The sequence below is a fragment of the Eurosta solidaginis genome, chromosome 2 (genome assembly GCF_040869045.1).
Source record: "Eurosta solidaginis isolate ZX-2024a chromosome 2, ASM4086904v1, whole genome shotgun sequence".
NCBI classification, from domain to species: domain Eukaryota; kingdom Metazoa; phylum Arthropoda; class Insecta; order Diptera; family Tephritidae; genus Eurosta; species Eurosta solidaginis.
Window position 1 is genome coordinate 22458018 of NC_090320.1, and position 20819 is coordinate 22478836.

General features: G+C 32.6%; 1 protein-coding gene across 10 annotated transcripts in view; it reads left to right on the forward strand.

Annotated features, from left to right (window-relative positions):
• Positions 1–20819, forward strand: part of step (cytohesin steppke) — a 464613-nt gene that overhangs the window by 426876 nt on the left and 16918 nt on the right. For 4 of the 10 annotated variants that reach the window (XM_067764622.1, XM_067764621.1, XM_067764624.1 and 1 more), the window contains exon 2: positions 14653–16338. The exons of 3 other annotated variants lie outside the window; for them this stretch is intronic. In XM_067764622.1, the coding sequence (XP_067620723.1) occupies positions 15067–16338 (1272 nt within the window). In that variant the 5' untranslated portion in view covers positions 14653–15066. The remainder of the gene's footprint in view (positions 1–14652; positions 16339–20819) is intronic. 3 more of the 10 variants (XM_067764625.1, XM_067764626.1, XM_067764623.1) reach the window with 2 other exon arrangements.

Genomic DNA, 20819 nt, shown 5'->3' on the forward strand with positions numbered 1-20819 from the left:
GATTTTTAAAAAAATGTAGAGATAAATAAAAAGAAACAAAACAAAAATAAAAAAAATCTATCAAAAGAATTAACATAAAAATGAGGAAAAAATAAAGAGAAAATTAAAAAAATAATAAAAAAGTAAGTAAAAAATTAAATGAAACAAAAAGACAGAGAAAAACTATAAAATCACTCAAAATTTGGATATAAAAAAATTATTTTAACAAAAAAATGAAAATGATATAAAAAATTAATATTTTAATAAAATAAAAATATTTTTGCCTTTATTTTTTTTCGTTTGTTTTTTTTTTTTGTTTGTTTTTTTTTCTTTTGTTCTTTTTTCTTTTATTGCCCTTTTTTATTAAAATTTCACCCTCATAAAAAATATGAATGAAAAAATATATAAAATAAAGTAATCTTAAAGTAGAACAAACTTAAAAAGTCAAAAACAGCACAAAAAACAATATAACAAATAACAAAAAAAAAAACATTAATAAATTAATCACAAAATATTTATGACAATTATGGCCTGTTTATAGTCAAATTTAATTTTTTTTCCACTTTGCACTGTTTTTAATTTATCGTTTTATTTTCAAATTCTTTCTTTTTCAAGTCGTTTTCGTCTTCAAAAAGTTCATTAGCCTGAATTCGATGAAGTTCTGGCCGTAAACTAAAATGCGTACATAAACAGTAACATAAATGTATTCTTAATTAAATTTAAAATTCTGCAGCGTAAACTTTCCAATTACCGTGAGTTTCTTCACGTGCCTATCTCCATCGAATATTTGTTTCTAGAATCTAGATTCACAAGCGCGAATACTCTCTAAATGCTTGCCTTCTATGTACTGTATACTAAAAAGTACTACATATATATGTAGAAACTTGTGTGTATATAGGTATGTAAACTAAACTACATGACTATATGTATGTATACTAGACTGGGTTGGTCCCCATACAAAAAAAAAAAGTTGCTAATGTCCGCCCCTAAATTTGAAGATTATGTTGAGAGGGTTTCGGAAACATTTTTTAAAATTTTTTTTGATCCTTCGAAATACAGCCGAAAATGTTTTTTCGTTGTAACTTGGTCATTTGACGTCCGATTTTTAAAATTGATATGTCATTATTTTGGCCTTGAGAAGCTTCACATTTCCGTTTAATGTCCTTTTAAGGTATGAAGTCGTTTTCACATGATTAGGTCAGCTAACAAAATTTTACCCCCCTAATGTATGTTTTTTTCCTTACCAAACGAAAGTACTTAAATATTCAAGAAATGTTGCTTTGAAACCATATAACTAAAATAATAAACAAAGAAGTTATAGCACTTTCAATATTTATTGCAACTGTTATTTTACCTGATTCTTATTATACTTAGACCTGAAACTCATGATATTTTTGGAGGAAAAATTGCAGGGTTTGCATTGAAAAGTTAATAAAGATATGCCAAATATCATGAATAGTTATTCTACATTTCGAAATTTTATTTTTTTGTTAACGCGTTCAGCAAATTGAAAAAATTTTGTCGCATAGCGTTATTATTATAAATACGAAACAACAGGTTTGACTCACTTATTTACTTTGACTTCCCCTATTCATGATATTGAAGGATCAAAAAAAATTTTTCCGAAACCCTCTCAAAATATTCTTCAAATTTATACTAGGTTCAAACACACACCAAATTGGCAATTTATACTATTTGGGAAATTTATTACGCAATTTGTCATATAATAAATTGTAATAATAAATTGCCAATTTAAAAAAAATTGCGTAATAAATTGTTTCAAACTGCAAATGCAACATTGTAAAGTGTGTTTATTGAGTATACTTAAACGTCAGTTACGCATGGCTGAACTATATGGTTGGCTCATCTAATCAGCTGATTTTATGTCTTTCATTTCACTGGAGTACGGATTTCAAAAGAAGATGGCAAAATCAAAATGAAACCAAAACATTGAACACATTTTCTTACAACACACAAAAATTTCAAAGTTTTATGTTTTCATTCCATTTCATTCGCCTAATAATGTGCGTGTTCATTTTGACAGTCTGAACAAAGGTATGTTCTTGCTGTAGAGATGAGCCAACCAGCTATCAAATTACTATTGTGTAAGCTAAATCGAGTTGTATGAACAGCACTCAATTCAAATCGAAATTTCCTCAATTTATTTTTCTGTTTGAACATTGTATTAGGGGCGAAGATTGGCAACTTTTTTTCGACCCAGTCTAATGTATACTTCACTCCAGTCAGTTAGGCTAGAACAGTGCGTCCAGCATGTGTTTTTGTTTTTATTGGGTATTTTTACAAATTTACGCATTACAGCAGCATATGGATGGTCACATTTGTATGGATAACAAAATCACAAACACATTAACTCATTGAAATTCCAAACGATGTGTCCATACAAGGAAGAATAGTATGTTGCAATGCATTAGAATTAGATTTTCTGAAGAGTGCGAGTGATATTTTTAAACTTCATATGATTGCACATTTGTATGCCTCTACTTACCTAAATTCCTAGTACTGTAGTATCATTTGCACAGTTTTAAGGGTTTTTCGTCCCATGCATATTTATGTACATAGGTTGTATTTAAATACATTTATTACAAATAAATTATCGTTTATGCCTTACACGTTGTAAATGCTTCTAAATTGTATGCAGTTGACATTTGACGAACTTTATTATTGTATCTTTACAAGAAGTAAACCAAAAAATATGTCGTAATACGCTAAAAAATGTTAGTCAATATACTTTTTGTTTTGCAGTATGTATGTTTATTCAACTATATATGGGGATTTTACTTAGTCATCTATCTATTTACTTGTATTTGAAATAACTTATGCTATGCATGCGTAATACTCTGCAAACCACAGTGACGTGAATATCTGATAAGATATGTATGGCTTCGTCAGAGATATGCATATCACACACAAGCATTCTTCATATAACTACATACGTTAACGTAACATAATCATACATACGTAGATAAAACCTACAGTAAGTAATTTGATAAACATGCTGACGCATATTTGTAAAAACTTGTTTAATGCAGGGGGAGGCTTGGATTGGAAAGCAGTGCGAGGCTTGGGTACACATTTTATTTCCCGATTTTGCTGAACTCCACTTGTATTTCTCACTATTAGGCTTCTTTTGGAACACCTGATGCGTAGGATCCACAATGTATCACTCAGACGTGAACCATTGAGAGGCATTTAAGAATTAATCGAATTGTTAAATTTCAAACTACTTCAACACATATACTTGAAATTGCGGAGTTCTTTTACAACCACCCTGCATCGAATTGCACTTCTAGCGCATGACAATAGCATTAAAAACAGTAGTAGTTCTAATTTTTTCCTCCTGCAGTGCATACATTTTGGATGTGTTCCTAACTGGGTCCGTTGTAGATGGTTCTGGATAGTCTCTGCGTTTTTATTTGACTACTAGCATCGCCCGGGTTCGAAAATTCGACCAATTTAATTTCTTAGAAAAAAGATATGAAAATTAACTAAATCTTGCATGACAATTTCTAGACATGGGAATTTCTCTTTATTTCAGATGTGGCACAGTCCCTCTCGGATAATTTCTACTGCTCTGTACAACACGGTGTTTATGTGGTTTGGGTTTAAACCAAATTTATAGCAATGCCCCGTTTTTGGCATTTTATCTTTTTTTTTTGCTAAATATTCAACGTGCAATTGACAATGAAACTTTCTTCAATTCGGCGAATGTGTATGGGAAGTACCACACCCACTTTTCTCCACTGATATAATGGCGATGTTGGGCATCCACCTTCCAAGTATCTTTGCCCTGGTATTACTGCCCTCAGAGATATTTGAACAAATCTATTTTCGACCATACGGTCATCATGAGTCCGAATAACGTAATTTGTGAACTAGAGACTTCGCGTACTAGTTATATTTATAATTTATCATAATTTGTCTAAATAGTTTGGCAGTTTCATATTTATAAATCAAGTGATGAATGGATTCCGAATACGAATCGTAACACACGATACGGGCCAAGTTTTATGTGGTTAAATTAAATGGGGTTACACTGTATGACAGCCTTTGGTCGAGAAAAATTCCGAGTTGCTCCGGTACATAGAAGCGGCTACAATGTAAAGCAGAGCTATGTAAGCGTATAGTTCGGCTTCCGAATTTATGTGAAATATCTTGAGTTAAAAATTCTTAACTAAAGATAACTGATATATCGTAAAAACTTTACGAGTGCGAAGAAAGGTTCAGCGCTCTTTTTTCTCCTAGGTGGGTTACCTTTTACCTCCAGGAAATCTTTTTTAAATATCTTTTCCAGAGATAATAAGTTGTTTTTTTTTTTTGCTTCTTTTCTAAGCACCACAATTATGATACTTCTTTTAAGGGACCCCGTCACAGAGATTGTAGAGATAAGTTTCCTCAGTAATCATTTACGGGGACCGCTGTTCATGCCTTCAATTTGATTCAATTATTTCACTATATAGCGATTTATTCCTGAAACTTAGTTAATTGCATACAAATTTTTTCTTCAATAATTTATATTGTTCCCCGTGATTAAATTCATTGAGTTGCGCATACATTCTAATTGTTTTGTGATCACTTGTTGAGAGGGCGCGTTTCGCATGCCAATGTCTAATTAAATTGGGAATTTTGTTTCAAAAACTTTTTATTTGTGGAAGAATATATGTATCTATATGAAAAAACCCCACAATTGAATTATTCTATGAAGTCTTACTTTTGTTGTTGTGCTGTATACATGTGTGTGTGTGTGTGTGCGTGTGGAGTTAATCGCCTGTCGATTTGTCATTTCGCCAATAGCGTAATTTGAAGCAAATTTTAACGCTTGAATAACCCTGTTGCCCACATATTTACACAGAAAGTGAAAGCGTAGCTCAATTTACAACAAAAGGCTATTTGTAAGATTATTGCACATTTTCTTAAGTTCTTCACTTAAATACCATTTTGCATTAATAAACCCAGATATCTACATACTTATGTGCACATATATTCTACTTGATACAGACAACCGTAAAAAATACACGCTAAGAGTTTTAAAGGGTGCCTCATAACTATTTCGAGTAAAATTTGTTTGTACTGCACACCCGAAATTTGAGTTTTCTAATATGTAATTTTAAGAGAATTTAGATGCGTCTTTTCCCCGTTGGCGGTTAACCCGACGTCAGACACCCAGATTTGTTCTCTTCTAAGCACCTGCACCCGTTCCAAAACCCTAACTAGTTAATCCATAACCAGTTAAATCCATAATTGTGAATATTTTGTAGAAAAAATAGCATAAATCTATTTTGAATATACGAAAAGCATTATAACAGCTGATTTTCGTCTACATCATTCCTTGCATCCAACTGACAGTCAATCTTTCAGTTAGCATCCTGAAAACAATAGTTAAATAAGTCACTAGAAAACGGCCCTAAAATACCTCATTTTTGGCATGAATTTGCCACTTATTATGACTGAAACGTTTTTTGATTACCAATCGACCACAGCAGTTGTGATAATAACAAAATGGATTCGAAATCTGTTAACAGGGACACGCAACAGGGCAACTTTTAGAGATTCCAAATTATACTATATGTATATACATATATTTGAAGAAACAGAGAGAGAACGGACCACGCAAGATAATGGTGTTTGGCTCTCGCATATCACCTAGAAGACATTGTTCTGATACATCCCAAACAACTTTTTGTTCTGTGTAGCTTTGAGGATATTCATTATAACTGCCTCCCATACGAAGCTTTACGTCATCACTATCTTGGTTATAGAGGAAGAACTTAAGTGAAACATCTCCTTAATCGGTGCCCTATACATTATAGATTTCGTAGAACTCATTGTTTAAAAATACTCATTTTCGTCGAAGTTTTCTTAGCTAAAAGCCAAAAGTAGTGACATACATGGCCTTAGCATATTTTTCTAATTTGAACCTTCGAAACATATCCCTTTTGGACAGTCACTTCTGACTTCATTGCTCTTAAAATTGGTGTACTTACAATAGAAATTTGTGTATTTGTGAACTTCCGTTAGCAACTCTTAATCATTCACCCTGTGTTTACATGAGCGCCACACAATATATTTAAACGACCTCGCCAACCACATCTTTTGTGTGCTCACCGTTTATAACACCGTTTTGGTATTTAATTGGATTACTTTTCTTGTGTGTTGTTTTTAAGTATCATTCTTTATTGCTTCCTAAGCACTAACTAGAAAAAAGTAGCGCTTTTTTGTACTCTATTGCGCTTGCCTTGTGCCATCTTATTAATCGGATTCGCGGTTCATTGCTGTTTTTTCTGTTATGTGTACGGTATGGAAGATTCACCGCAATGTGGCCAGACCGATATCTGTATTTCTAGAACAGCTAAACCATGTTTTACTTTATTTTGTTTCACTTTCCCAAACAAAGAATTGATTGTACATTCATTTTGCTTGTCATTCAATTCAAATGATTTCCATCGGTTAATAGTTTGGTGTAGCTTCGCTGAGGTGCGTATGAAAATCTGCTAATCGGATTGCCTACATCTATACGGTTGCATGATTGAACGTATCTACAATGACGTTCCAGGTACCTACTTCTGGTTATTTTTTTATGTTCACGTTTGATGGGGATTGATAGTGCGATTGATTCCTATGCAACCACATGATTTGTTGATATACCTTTGTACATACATGAATACCTTTGTATCTTAAGCAGCCAATATGTTGATTTTGTAAGCCCTTCTTTTGTAAGGCTTCATTTTTTTTGATTGTACATTAAAGCCATATAAAATTAAATTACGAAAACCCAAAGGAAATCGTCTGGAGCATTTAACATATCCGCCATGCTTTTTTTGTTTGATCTATACGTTTTTACTTGGAAATATATGTATATTAATGCAAGGAAAGATAAAGAAGGAAATAAAAAAACGAAATTTCTTTATAATTTTAAAAATATTGAAATTTGATTCTGTGAATCCCACTGAATAGTTTAGAACAAGAAAAGCATGTGGGTAGCGAGTTGAGATGGCCGATTCACTATTTGCCTAACTGGAGTAGCCCGGAAGTAGGGTAACTATGAACTTATGTCCAGGCTATGTCTCAGCGTGAGAAGATTTTGAAGTGATACGGGATAGTTAAAGCAGCAACATATCAGCAACGATATTTTGATTTGAACTTATCGCTAAAAGAGTAGACAATCCCTTTAATATTTTCAACTTCATAGCGTCCGTTTAGCTTCATATTTTTTATGTTTACTGTAAAGTCTAAAGTATAGAGAATGTTATAATGCTATGAGTTGCAATTATCATATCTAGCATCATAGATGTTTTACTTTCGATGCCTACAGACCAACATTAAAGTTAGAACTGACTTTGCTTTCGTTTTAAAAATCTCCGCTGTTTGGAACTAAATCCATAAGCTCTACATTTTCGACTCTCTTAATAATTCATTCAATGCTCGAGCTGCGCTGGAATAGGTTTTTATGAACTCCTTTCATACAGTCAAGTTTTGGCTAGGGATTCGAGTGCGGTTGGGTGGGCTAATACTTTAAACGTGCTACTTACCGGATCTATGACCGTTAAAGGACCATCCAAATCGACAAATCGGTAGTAGGGGAGTGTTTTTACCGTTGCAACAGCAAGTAACGAATATCAGAGGGACAGGTTTTTGATATTAGCCCTACCGTAAAAAAGGAAGGAATACCACAATATTCCTGGATAGCGTCTTATGCCCACCTGCAGAACGGCGAGTTATTTTTTTAACTCAAGGTTAGTTTCTTATAAGAGGTTGAACGCGTACATTTTCAACATGCACATCATAACATAACTGAACATTACATATCACAACCTGACATAAGTATAACACAATATAATATTACATAAGAAAACATATAAATAGATACACAGCATAACATAACAAAACAAGATTAGATATACAGTATAACATAACATAAAATATAGCACAATACAACATAACTTATCACAACAATCTCATACAACATATCGTAATTGGACATGATATGGCAATACACAGCATAATACAGAAAACAAATAAGCATAAGAACAATAGATTACATAACAAAAGCTTAACCAATTCAACATAACATAACGTAAAAGAAAACATCAAAAAACAACACAACATCACTTAGCATGACACTCTTCTGTGGTGAACTTGTTCTTAATTTTCTCTAAATAACGGCGACATCACACTCCTATTAATCCTTCATAAGCTACTATCCAAATAAATCTTTTATAGCATCCCTGCTATTCCGCTTCCATCTCTAAAATTTTATCGTTTATATATTTATCGAAAAGTTCATGCTTTTTCAATGACCTTTACTTCTCATTGATATTTTATATTTGCTTGTTTATTTTATTTTCATGCTTAATGCAAACAAGTAGCACATACCTGTCTGTCTGTTCATAATTATATACATATATACAGCAGCGAACACAAAAATAGCAGTCACATTTTTTCTTTTCTTATTTTTCATATAGTGTTAAGGCAAGACTTCAATTAAATTTTCATTTGAAAAAATGCAAAATAATCTCGAAAACGTTTTAAAGTGTGTTTCATAATTTCTCAAATATAAAAAAATTTCATTTCAAAAATCAATTTGAATTTTCAGATACCTGAAACTTAAATTTTGTAAGACTAAAATTTATTAGGCTACAAAACTGCATACTTAAAGAAAATACAGAGATTTTCAAATAAAAGTTCGAAATTTTCCTAAAACTTCCTCGAAGTTTTGAATTTTTCCGAAAACGTTTTTGGAATTGGTTTTCATTTACAAAACTCATAGCCATGTTTTTATTTAAATCTAAAATAAAATAAAAGAATTTAGTTGACGAAATTTGATAAAAAAAAACTCACCACTGTTATTTCTATTCTCGCTACTGCATTTTGAACGCATTGCCGTGGTGCTGTTGGGTGTGTGTTTTGTTTTGATTTCAATTGATTGCGCATTGCTTTTGTTTATAATTTTATCGGCGCTACCTGCCTTTAACTATCAGTCATGCAAGTGAGTGAGTGTGAGAGCAATTGATACGCATTATAATATGCATACAGATACGCCGCAAACTATGCATAAGCCAAACCTTTCAAGGTAACTCACGCCATTACCCTTACGAGACTCGTTATTTGCTATGTGAATAGGTTTTAGGAATTCTCAAATAATAATGAAAATAATTAAGTCATGCTAATGCATGTAGTGCATAGAATTAAATACATATATAGCGGCAGACATCATAAAAGTTGATTGCGCCTAATTCAACACATTAAAAGTTCTTGTTACATCCAACTAATTTCTTATTTACTTACTTACTTAATTGGCGCTTAACCGTCTAAACGGTTATGGCCGTCCAACAAGGCGCGCCAGTCGCTCCTTCGCTCCACCAACCGGCGCCAATTGGTCACACCAAGGGAGTTTAAATCGTTTTCCACCTGGTCCTTCCAACGGAGTGGGGGCCGCCCTCTACCTCTGCTTCCATAGGCGGGTTCCTATAGAAACACTTTCTTGGCCGGAGCATCATCTTTCATTCGCATAACATGGCCTAGCCAGCGCAGCCGCTGCGTTTTAATTCGCTGGACTATGTTAATGTCTGCGTATAGCTCGTACAGCTCATCATTAAATCTTCTTCGGTACTCGCCATCGCCAACGCGTAGAGGTCCATAAATCTTTCGAAGAACTTTTCTCTCGAACACTCCAAAACTAATTTCATCCTCATTAAAGTGGCGTCATGAGTACGTACTATTGTCAATTCCACAAATGCTTAAGTTTCCATTCCTTCCTTTTCTCGTCATTGACATTAGCATTAAAAATAATTTAAAACTTCCGCTTGAAATATTTGGGATTATTCCTCTCATAGTTTATGCCCATATCCTTTACTCCTTTGCTTTGATTCAATGTCTACTTCACACATCCTATTTTCTAGTCCCATGTCCTTTGTTTGCTTTGTTAACATCCAACTCTTACGTGAATTAGTGTTATAACTTGTAGATTTTATTACAAGACTTTGCATGTAGATGGTCTAGCTGTTAGAAGTCAATGTCAGAGTCGGCTGTGTTGTTCATTTATTATGTATTTTTCAAGTCTTGTGTCCTTTTGTTGTCTGGCGGGTATTTATGTCAATGTCTTAGCGTAATTGTTTTGCCGAGAAATCATTACAATAACGTAAACAATTTCAGTAACATTATTTTACTGCTACTATACGAAGGAGTCAAATGGAGTATATTTGAACTCTCATTCTGAAATATTTAGAATGTAGTAAATTGTTTTTTTGCTTCCGAGATATTTTGCCGTATTATTCAAAAAACAAATATATTGGTGCTTAGTTTGTTTGTGGTGCTTGATGTGATTAGGTGATAGAAGACTTTTAGATTGCACCCTGGAGTAGGAAGCATGTAAATCACTGCGCGATAACTCGGAAGCTAGATTGAAGAGAAATAGGCTTAGGTGTACCACATTTTCGCAAAAAAAAAGTTTTGATTAGGTGTGATTATTTGGTGGTCTGTGTAATAAGTCAAAACTCTAAGGAGCTAATGTGATTTCGTAAACATCTTTTTTTTTAATTTTTTCTACTACAATATTGTGTCGAAAATCATATGTAGGTCTTGCAACCTTAAACTAACAAAGTTCCTCATACCATTAAAAAGAGAGGACTGTAGACTCATATCGGGTATTTTGAGTGGACACTTCTGGCGTCACATGCCTTAAAATTAGGCTTGGTCAGTAATAACAGATGTAGGAAGTGTGGGTTGGAGGAGGAAACGATCGAGCACATTTTGTTCTCGTGCCCCGAGCTTGCCAGACTAAGACTCCAGCTATAGGGAGTGATACAGCTGTCAGATCTAGAAGCAGCAAATGGCATAGGTCCTAGAAAGATTCTACTATTTGACAAGGTTCTGGTTTTTAATAGGGTTTTTCAGTCTTCTTTCAAACTTCTGGTAACACTACCGACTCATTCACTCTATGTTAGTTCCTCGCGGACCGATCTGTTATAATCAAGAAACAACGTTCTCGATACAATCTCGTGCAGTATAAGCCAGAACTTTTTTTATGTAATATTAAGAGTTTAAGTTTTACGACTTCGTAAACATTCCAAAATTTTTGCCTATGGCACATAAGAAAAAATTTAAAAATTATGAGGGGAGCCAAACAAGTTTGAGGTAATAAAGACCTCAAATTGTAATAATGTTATAAAGTTATGACCGTCATGAAATGTATGATATGACAATATCACTGTTATGACATTTTGCGAATCTATTAAATTAGGCGGTGCACATGTATATGTTTTTATATATAAAAAACTAGCAAAAAAATGGAAACATTAAAGAAAATTTGCAAAAAAAAATTTAGGAGAAAAAATAATTGTTTTAAATCAAAACTTTAGTAAAAATATTAAAAAAGGAAATAAACGTTGTTAATCTTTAGTGAATTTAAAAAATTTGAACAAATTTGTAAGACTTCGAAAAAAAACTAAAATAAAGTTAAATTAAAATAATAGGATTAAAAAACAAAGAAAAAAAAAGATTTGCAAACTTCGCCTGAAACAAATATAAAAAATATTCCAAAAACCAATAAAGATAAAACTAAAACTATATAGAAAAAATAAGCAAGTACAAAAAACTTAAAGCAGCAAAAAATATTAGCAAAAACACCAAAAAAAATTTTTTTAATATTTAAATAAAATTAAAATCAAACCAAAAAAATATAAGACCAAAACATGTAAGTGAAATTAAAAAGAAACAAAAAATGTTAAAAATGTAACAAGTCAACTAGTAAAAAATAACTAAGAAAAAGACGGAAAAAAACATATAATATAAACAAAATAAAATAGAAGGAAATGGAAAAGATAAAATTTGGTAAAGAAATATAAAATAAAAACAAAGTGTCTGTAGCTTTGAAAAAAAAAAATAAAATAAAAATAAAAAAAAACGCAAATATAAAAAAATGTTAGATATAAAAATAATAAAAAAGGAGCAAAAATATAATATAAGCAAAATAAAATAGAAATAAAACCAAAGATAAAATTTGGTAAAGAAATATAAAATAAAAACAAAAAGTATTTATCGCTTTGCAAAAAATAAATAAATAAATAAATTAAATATAAAAAAATTTAAGATATAAAAATATAAAAAAAAAATTTATAGAGATAAAAAAGGAACAAAAAAATAGTAATAAGTGATAGTAAATGAAATTAAAGAAATAAAAACCTTTAGAAGAAATAAAAGAAATTTCCAAAAATTTAACGGTAAATACTAAAATAAAAGATATTAATTATAAAAGATTTTAGTAAAAAAAAACAAAACCCAGAAATATTAACAAAACAATAGCAATGAAGAAAATTATGGAAAAATAAAAAAACAAGAAAGAAGTAAAAAAACCGAATAAGAACAAGCTACGTACGCTTTCTTAGTTTTTATACTCAGCTGAGCAGAGCTCACAGAGTATATTAATTTTGTTCGCATAACGGTGCCCCGTAACGGCATAAACTAATCGAGATAGATATAGACTTCTATATATCAAAATGATCTGGGCGAAAAAAGAAATTAATTTAGCCATGTCCGCCCGTCCGTCCGTCTGTACGTAAACACGATAACTTGAGTAAATTTTGAGGTATCTAGATATAGGCAACTTCAGCGTATTTTTTGTTGTTGTTGTTGTTGTAGCGATAAGGACACTCCCCGAAGGCCTTGGGCAGTGTTATCGATATTGATGATCCTTTGTCGGATGCAGATCCGGTACGTTCTGGTACCAAGCCCGCCCATCTCGGGAAAGATTTGTTATGACCACATACGGCCTTCTTGGCTATGCCGCCCTTCCACCCAATAGATCCTTGAGGTTCGGGTCGCCAGAGCTTCGGCTGTTAATGAAACAGGATTCGCCACGGATAGGTGAGGTTGAAATTTGGATTTGGAGAAGCTATATACTGCGCTGGCAACCTGAAAGGGTTGCGCTACACAACCCCTTGAATCTGGTATTTTAGTCGCCTCTTACGATGGGCATACCTACCGCGGGTATATTCTGACCCCATAACCCGCTGAGCGATCAGCGTATTTGTATTATCGCGCAGCCTTCTTATGCTCCTATGTTGAGGTTGCGGTGCCACCAAATCATTACTCCTTTTCTTCAAAATCATATGAAATATTTTAAACAAAAATAGAAATTCGAAACAAAATGTGAATTGGAAAAAAAGCCGACTTCGAAAATTCGAATTTCTATACCCCAGTTATTGCTCTCCGAGGGAATATTTGGAACTGGGCTGAGTACCTTTTGATATGCCGGTTATTAAAAAAAAAAGTGTTGAGATAGGCCGTTCTTCAATCGACTTCTGAATTTTTATTTATTTTTTAACAAATCTTGAGAAAGGGGTTTTTTTTGCAAAATATTCTGATATAGCACGTTTTCATACCGAAAGTCGAGACCGGATGGTATTCCACTAAGGTTCCGATATCTACTACCCTAGCTCTGCTCTGTTAACTAACAAATATTTATGTCATCCTAAGAATACCAATGATAACAGATGTCCGCCAACATAACAGGGGCTTTTGGTATGACAGAGAACAAAATAGTGAGCGCCGTCAGCGTAAGATTCTCTTTAAATCTAGGAGATGCATTTTATAATTTATCCAGTTGTTCGCTGTTGAAATGGCCAACGAAATCAGTTCTTTTATCAGAAAAATCAGTTAGATTGATTGAGAATCTGTAATTTTTACATAATATTGCTAACTCGAGACCAAAAGTGTTTAATCTGTTAAAATAACAAAAAAAAATTTGTTTTCTTGACAAAACCCCGAACGAAATTTTGGTATGTAAGTTCCTGGGCAATCACCTGAGATCGCTATTTAAAATGAACGAAATCGGACTATAACCACGCCCACTTTTTCGATATCGAAAATTTCGAAAACCCGAAAAAGTGCGATAATTCATTACCAAAGATGGATAAAGCGATGAAACTTGGTAGGTGGGTTGACCTTATGACGCAGAATAGAAAATTAGTAAAATTTGGGACAATGAGCGTGGCACCGCCCACTTTTAAAAGAAGGTAATTTAAAAGTTTTGCAAGCTGTAATTTGGCAGCTGAGTATGTAATGTTCGGTTACACCCGAACTTAGCCTTCCTTAATTGTTATGTATAGAATTTAGACAAATAGAAAAAATAAAGAAATATAAAAGAAACAAAAAATATAGGAAAATAATAAATATAAAAAGTTGCAAATATAAAATACAAATTAAGAAAATTTTGTTTTCTATGTACAAAAATTAGGAAAAACTAAATCTAAAGAAATAAAAAATAAGAAAGTATTAGAAAATTAAAAATATATAACAAACACGTTTAAAAAATGAAAACAGTTAAAAAATTACAAATAAAGAAATATGCACACAAATTTAGACAAAGAATGCGGCTAACTGCACATGCACGGTGCCTTCACAAAATAGTGAGTCTTCTACGCTCTCAAAACGAAATTATAGAGCTTTGTAAGAAATATTTTTAGTGAAATATCCACTGCAAACTGCATTCCACCTTCGGCCTTCAACCGCGATTTCCGCGAACTTGCCGATAACAAAACGTACTCACGCTGAATAAAAATGATTTTTTTTATCAAAGTTGAATGCGCTTGCATTCCTCGAAAACAACAAGAAAAAAATAAACCCAAACACCAAATGAAATAATATTTTCCACTTTAGTTGGGGACCCCAGCAGGAGAAGCCACAATAATACCAATGTGTAATGAATGCCAGCCGACGATGACAGGAACTGGTTTTTAAGCATAGTTACCTGTGTGATGATGTGTATATGTGGCGGTGTGTTTGTCGCGCTCGAGAAGACAACAAGTGGCAAAGTGATTAAGTTGAAGTCATAAAAATTTAAAATAAAAAATAATTGAAAAATTTAATATTTTAAAGGAAGTTAAATTATGTGAACAATTCAAAAAAAAACAAAAAAAAAAAAACATTTAAAGAAAAAATTTACTTCAACAGGAAAACGAAGTGCAACAAATTAACAAAAAAAAAAACAACTAAAACTACACAGCGGAGCTACCGTATTTCAATTCAAGCAATCATTAACAACGCCACCCCAACGTGTACGTGTGCATAACCATGGCTTCTCTACAGCAATATCAACACCAGAAGCGACCTAGCATCACAAACTGGTTCTCATCGTTGCGACGTCAACCCAAAAGCAAAAAAGCAGCAGCGCTGCATTCGGATGACAAGCATTTTCAGCGCAGTTGCTTCGATCTAAGCGCCAACAGCACCTTTTATGTGCCACAAGTTGAGTTAGCCGGGCAGGGTAAAAAGGGACAAAGCTTTCTACCAAGCGTAGACAATTTGCTGCAAGAAGATGACGATGGCACAAGTGATAGTGATAAGCGTGCGCTGGTGAGTAGCGGAAAACGTGTCTCGCAGCTATGTTCACGTTGTTGTTGTAGCAGCAAATATGCAACGTCATCACGTCCCGAAACACCACAAATGCGGAAGCGTGCTGATACGACGCCGACGCAACTAAAAACGCCGTTGCCTACAACACCGACGTTGGACTCAAAGAAATCGCCATTGTCCCCAACAGCAACACCCTGTATCAGCGTGACAAGTTACAATATACCCGCGCTCACAGATAATCCCATTTATGAGAGGAAAACACAAACAACGACAACAACAAGGACAAGAACTAAATCACCAACAGTGGACGATCCAACGCCCGAAACGCTGAGTACTCAAACCAAAGTAAAAAAAGATACCACGCGAAATGTGCATGTGACACGTCTACCAAGCGACAATCCGAATACGTTAGTAGTAACCCAACGTTCAGAGTTTACGCGTTCGGTAGTTACCACCACAAAGTCACATAAGGTCATCTCGCATCCGGTCGAACTGGTGTTGAATGAACGTGGTGAGTTGGTGGCGCGTCGGCCGCAACGTGAACGCACAAAGCAACGTTCCAATAGTTTGGATAATGTACTGCAAGAAGATGATGGCGAAGAGAGTGTGACTCCACATTCTGTAGAGATCAAGAACGGTACATCTTATTGTACGCGGCTTATAACTGTAAGTCCTCTAGCCGATTTGGCGTGTGATTTACGTTTTATTGACGATAGTTCAACATCACAAAGCGAAACGGAACGAAATACGCATCATACCAATAACAAAGAACATGGAAAACATTGTAATGCAACAAGAACACCAGATCTGGTGAAAGGTTTACAATTGAATTTGAGTGGTAGCCTAGTTGGTAGTGATGACAGCGGTTTTGTCTGTGATAGTAGCGGCTACGACAATAACAATTACCTCTGTGATGACTGTCGGGATGTCTTGGTGCGGAACCATAACAATGCGGCGCAAAATGCTGTGATACTACGTAATAATAACAAGGTAGGCAAGTTAACAAAAGACGAATAAGAATATCTTGTTGAATATCCGATCGGTGTCATTTGAGCTGTAAAGTAGGAGAGGATATAGGGGAAAGGGGAGAGTACCTGTACAGAATTAGCTAAGCAAGAAGATCTTCATGCTATTTTTAAATTATTTGTTAATTGTTTTTTTTTTTTTTTTGTCTGTGTCAATTTGTACTTTTGCGTTATTTCTTTGCAATTCTTTGTTTTCGGATAAACCGGTTGAGAAGTGCTCTTGTGTGTGACTTAGATCGGCATTTTGATCAATTACTTGTGTGTAGTATTTTTTTTCTATTACAATAAGAAAATAACTCATTAAATGCTTTACTTAACTGGTATCTTAATACGCGCATTACGTTAATCTCGCTAGCCGACGTGCGCAACTTCATTGTATAGCAGTGGTGTAAGAAGTAGGAGGGCCCGTGCTTTTAGAAGACCATCATCATCATCCTTAATTGACGCTTAACCGCCGAGGCGATTTTGGGCGTTGAGTAACAATCACGGTAGCTATCCGTGTAACGCTATAATTGACGCCAGTGAAGGTGTCCCCTTTCGCATAACTTGAACTAGTCAGATTTTTTGGCTTTTAATCATCTCTGTGTAAGTCTTATACAGCTCAGCATTATACCTCCTTTGATACTCAGCATTGGCATCAGGGAAAGAACCATACATTTTCCGTACAACCTTTCTGTCGAACACGACTGGTAAAGAGCGATTTTTGCTCTTCAAAAGGGAATTTTACATTTGAATTTTCCTCAGTCCAAAGTAGCACTTCTTGGCGAGGGTTATTCTCCGCTCCGTTTTTGTGTTAAATACTTCATAAGTAAATTTCGTAATATGACGTTGATGAGCAGATCGTATGTTTGTGTACACTGTAATTGTGATCTCTGCTTTTCGAATCCTGGTGTTCGTTTACTAATTTCATTATTTTTTATTAAAGTGGAGATAACAACAGCTCCAGCATGTGCCTTGATTTACCCATATATAAGGTTGGTTTGTAGTTTTTAGCGTTAATAAAAATAGAGCACTTCCACTGGAAAATGCCTGTACCATTAGTTAGGGGCCTTAGAATCTTTTTAGCCTTTAGCATTTGCCATAAAATAAGTCCTGGTTTCTAATATAGTTTTTCAGTTTATTCTTTGAGAATACTTCAGGGAAAACTATGGACACATTTAGTTTAGATGAGGTGCTGACGGACTAGCTTGTTCAACCTTTCCTAACCTAGGAATCTTTGTCGTCATTTTTATAGAAAAAAGATGTAAATATATTGCCTGCTTTGAAGTATAAGGACGAAAGTCTCTCCATATGATCGTTGTCAGTTGAAGCAGCTACCTTACCGAACACGTGCTTAAAACTCATAAATGGTGGACTTCAAGTTTATAGTTATACTTGCATATCAGAGCAGGGCATACAATGAGTGCTCTCACAAAGAGTATCTGTCCTATGGAGTTTGTGTGTAATACGTTAACTTAAGCAGTAAACTTTTTACTACACCCATGTATCTAAATTTCCAAATTCCATAACATATGCACACGTAATAGCCGGTAGCAATGGTATTTTAAAATTTTCAATAAGCTAAACGTGTATGCAGTGATTTTAAATAGCTTTTAGAGAAGAGCTGAAAACTGAGTACTTCAAGATTAAACTTTGAAGGTTATTGAGCAAATTAGTGGCATAACCGATATGTATGTATATACAAAATATATAAGATTGAATGTAGAAGAGATTAACGACTCTATGAATTAAAGAAAAAATTAGGAAAATAAAAATTATTGATAATATTAATAATTAAATAATATTTTTAATGTGTTAAGAAAAGAGAAACTAACGCGAGTATTCGTATATATTTAAAAAAAAACGTATTTTAAATATAGGTCATTTAAGTATTCAATTGTTATAAACAAATTATATTAAACGTCAGTGAGTATAGTATTTATCTTTATTTTTTTAAATCAATTTGCATAACATAATTTTTACTTCATTTAATATATGTACTTAATGTGGGTATTTTGCTTGTATGATTTAAACGTCTATTTTTAAGCGCGTAGTTTCCCGCAAATCAAATCGTTTGTGATTTTTTATTTTCTCACACATATTTAGAATTCCTTTGTCATCAAAGAAAAATTCTTATAAAAATAGTCGTCACCTTTTAACGATTAAACGATGTGAGATCATCAGCATACAAATCGTAAATGGATATTAGCATATACAGTGTTGTGCATTAGGATAAGCGCAGACGATATCAAAATCTAAATTATTTGAAGAGATTGACTTAAAATCAAAAAACTAAATACATACGTAATAGGGAAACGTATTTGGCTTAAAAAAAAGAAAACTATAATAATAAATCAAAGGGCGAAAAGGTCAAGGCCATCAGACTTCATTTTCTGAGGCATTAAGAAAAAAACACTTTTCTTTCAATGATGTTATGAGTAGTCCGGATTCTCAAAGCTTTGGCAAACCCCCTGGGAAGAAGAAGAATCAAAATAAGGAATTTGTCTGAGAACATAACCTATTTTTATGGTTTATGGAGATGCTCAAACTGGTTATCGAGCTCGGGTGAAATAGTATTGTTACAGATTGGGGTTGGATGTGAAAGTAATGCGTGTGTGTGATCCAAACTTTTGTATAATTTTCGCATAATAGCTTCCCACATTGACTCAACTGAGGCTTATATATTCCAGAAATAGTACCGGTACCAATTTTTGGCTTTTATGATTTATGTGCATCTATTAGTCTTTTTTTGTTTTTGTTTTTATATATTTTTTAAGGGTTTAACGGTTTCATTTCTCTTTTTGTATCTTAACTAATTTTTTTGTCTTTAAATCTTTTTTTTTTTTTGTACTGAAAGTTTTTTTGGGTTTTATTAAATATTTTTGTTGGTATTTTTTTGTTTACTTATTAATGCTTATTTACTTATTTAGGCTTGTCCCTTATTTATAATTTCTGTAGCATATGTCTATTTTGGTTATTTTTATTTGTTTATTATTTTTTTACTTATTTTTAACTTAATTTATTATTTTATAATTTTTTTGACTTTTCATATATATTTTTTGATAAATTTTTTTAACTTCAAATTTTTTTTTTTAGTTTCTTTATTTTGTGGTTATTTAATTATATTTTCATTTCTTTTTTATTTTTTATAGCTATTATTATTTTTTTAATTTATGCTTGAGCTTTTATTTCTTATTTTATTGTTTTATTATTCTTTTTTTTGGATTTTTTGTAACTTTGATTCAATGGTATTTTTCGTTCCTAATTTTTTTTTGTTCTTTTTTTAAATTTTTCTTAATTAATAATTATTTTATTATTACTTAAGATTTAATTTATTTTATGTGACTGTATTTTTTGGGCTATTTTTTCTTTGGTTTTACTTATTCTGATTTCAAATAATATTTTTGATTTTGTCTAGGTTTTATTCACTATTTAATTTTTTATTTCCTTTTTCCGGTTATGTAAAGTTTTTTATTCGTTTTTATTTGCTTTTTTTATATATGCATTTATTTTTAGATTTTCATTAATATATTGGTTTTGAATTTTCTTTTGTTATTAATTAGATTTGTTGATCTGAAAGGCCGCGGTATTGAATAAAACTTCCTTTTGGTTTGTTTTATATTGATAAATTTTAATTTTGGTCGATATTTCGACCTCAATCTGAAGTCATCATCAGGTACATATGGACATGTATGATCGACTTGTTTTTATTTGTTTGTTTTTCTCTTGGTTTTATATGTTTTGAATTTGTTTGTTTTAATTTTTTTTGTTTTTAAATTTCCTTGTTTGCTTTTGATTTCTTATGTATTTTGGTTTTTAATATTATTTTGTTTTCAATATTTTGGTTCTGTATTTTTTTGTTTGTAACTTCTTTTAGATTTTGTTTGATTTTTTTGTAATTTGATTTTATTTTGTGTAATTTTTTTTTTATTACATTTTTTATTTTATTATTATTTTCTTATTGTTATTTTACCAAATTCAACGATGATTTATTTTTAGTGGTAGGGTGTTTTTCAAAGCCTTCTTCTTCAAAATACTTCATACGAATTGTCCTTATTTTTCCGCGTTTCCATATAATCGTCCTACACTGTAACTACATTTAAAATGCATCATTTAAAAGTCAATGGACCCGCCGGCGTTGCGCCTTGTAAGCGAAGTCGCGTAGTACTTCATTGTATTAGTAATTAAATTAACTTGCGAAATTAGTTATGAGTAATGACGGACGTATTGAAGGTTATTAATGAAATATTTTCATATACTCAAATTCATTTCTATACTTACAATTGTTGTTACGATAAAAATTAATTAATAATGTATATTGAATACCCGCTATGTCTCATTGAAAATTAAATTCATAATATGAGAAAAGAGTATCCGTTCAACTCACGTAAATAATGTTGTTCTCGTAAAGTTCTCATACAAATTGCAAGTAGATAAATTCAGTGCTTAAATTCTTTCAATTACAGC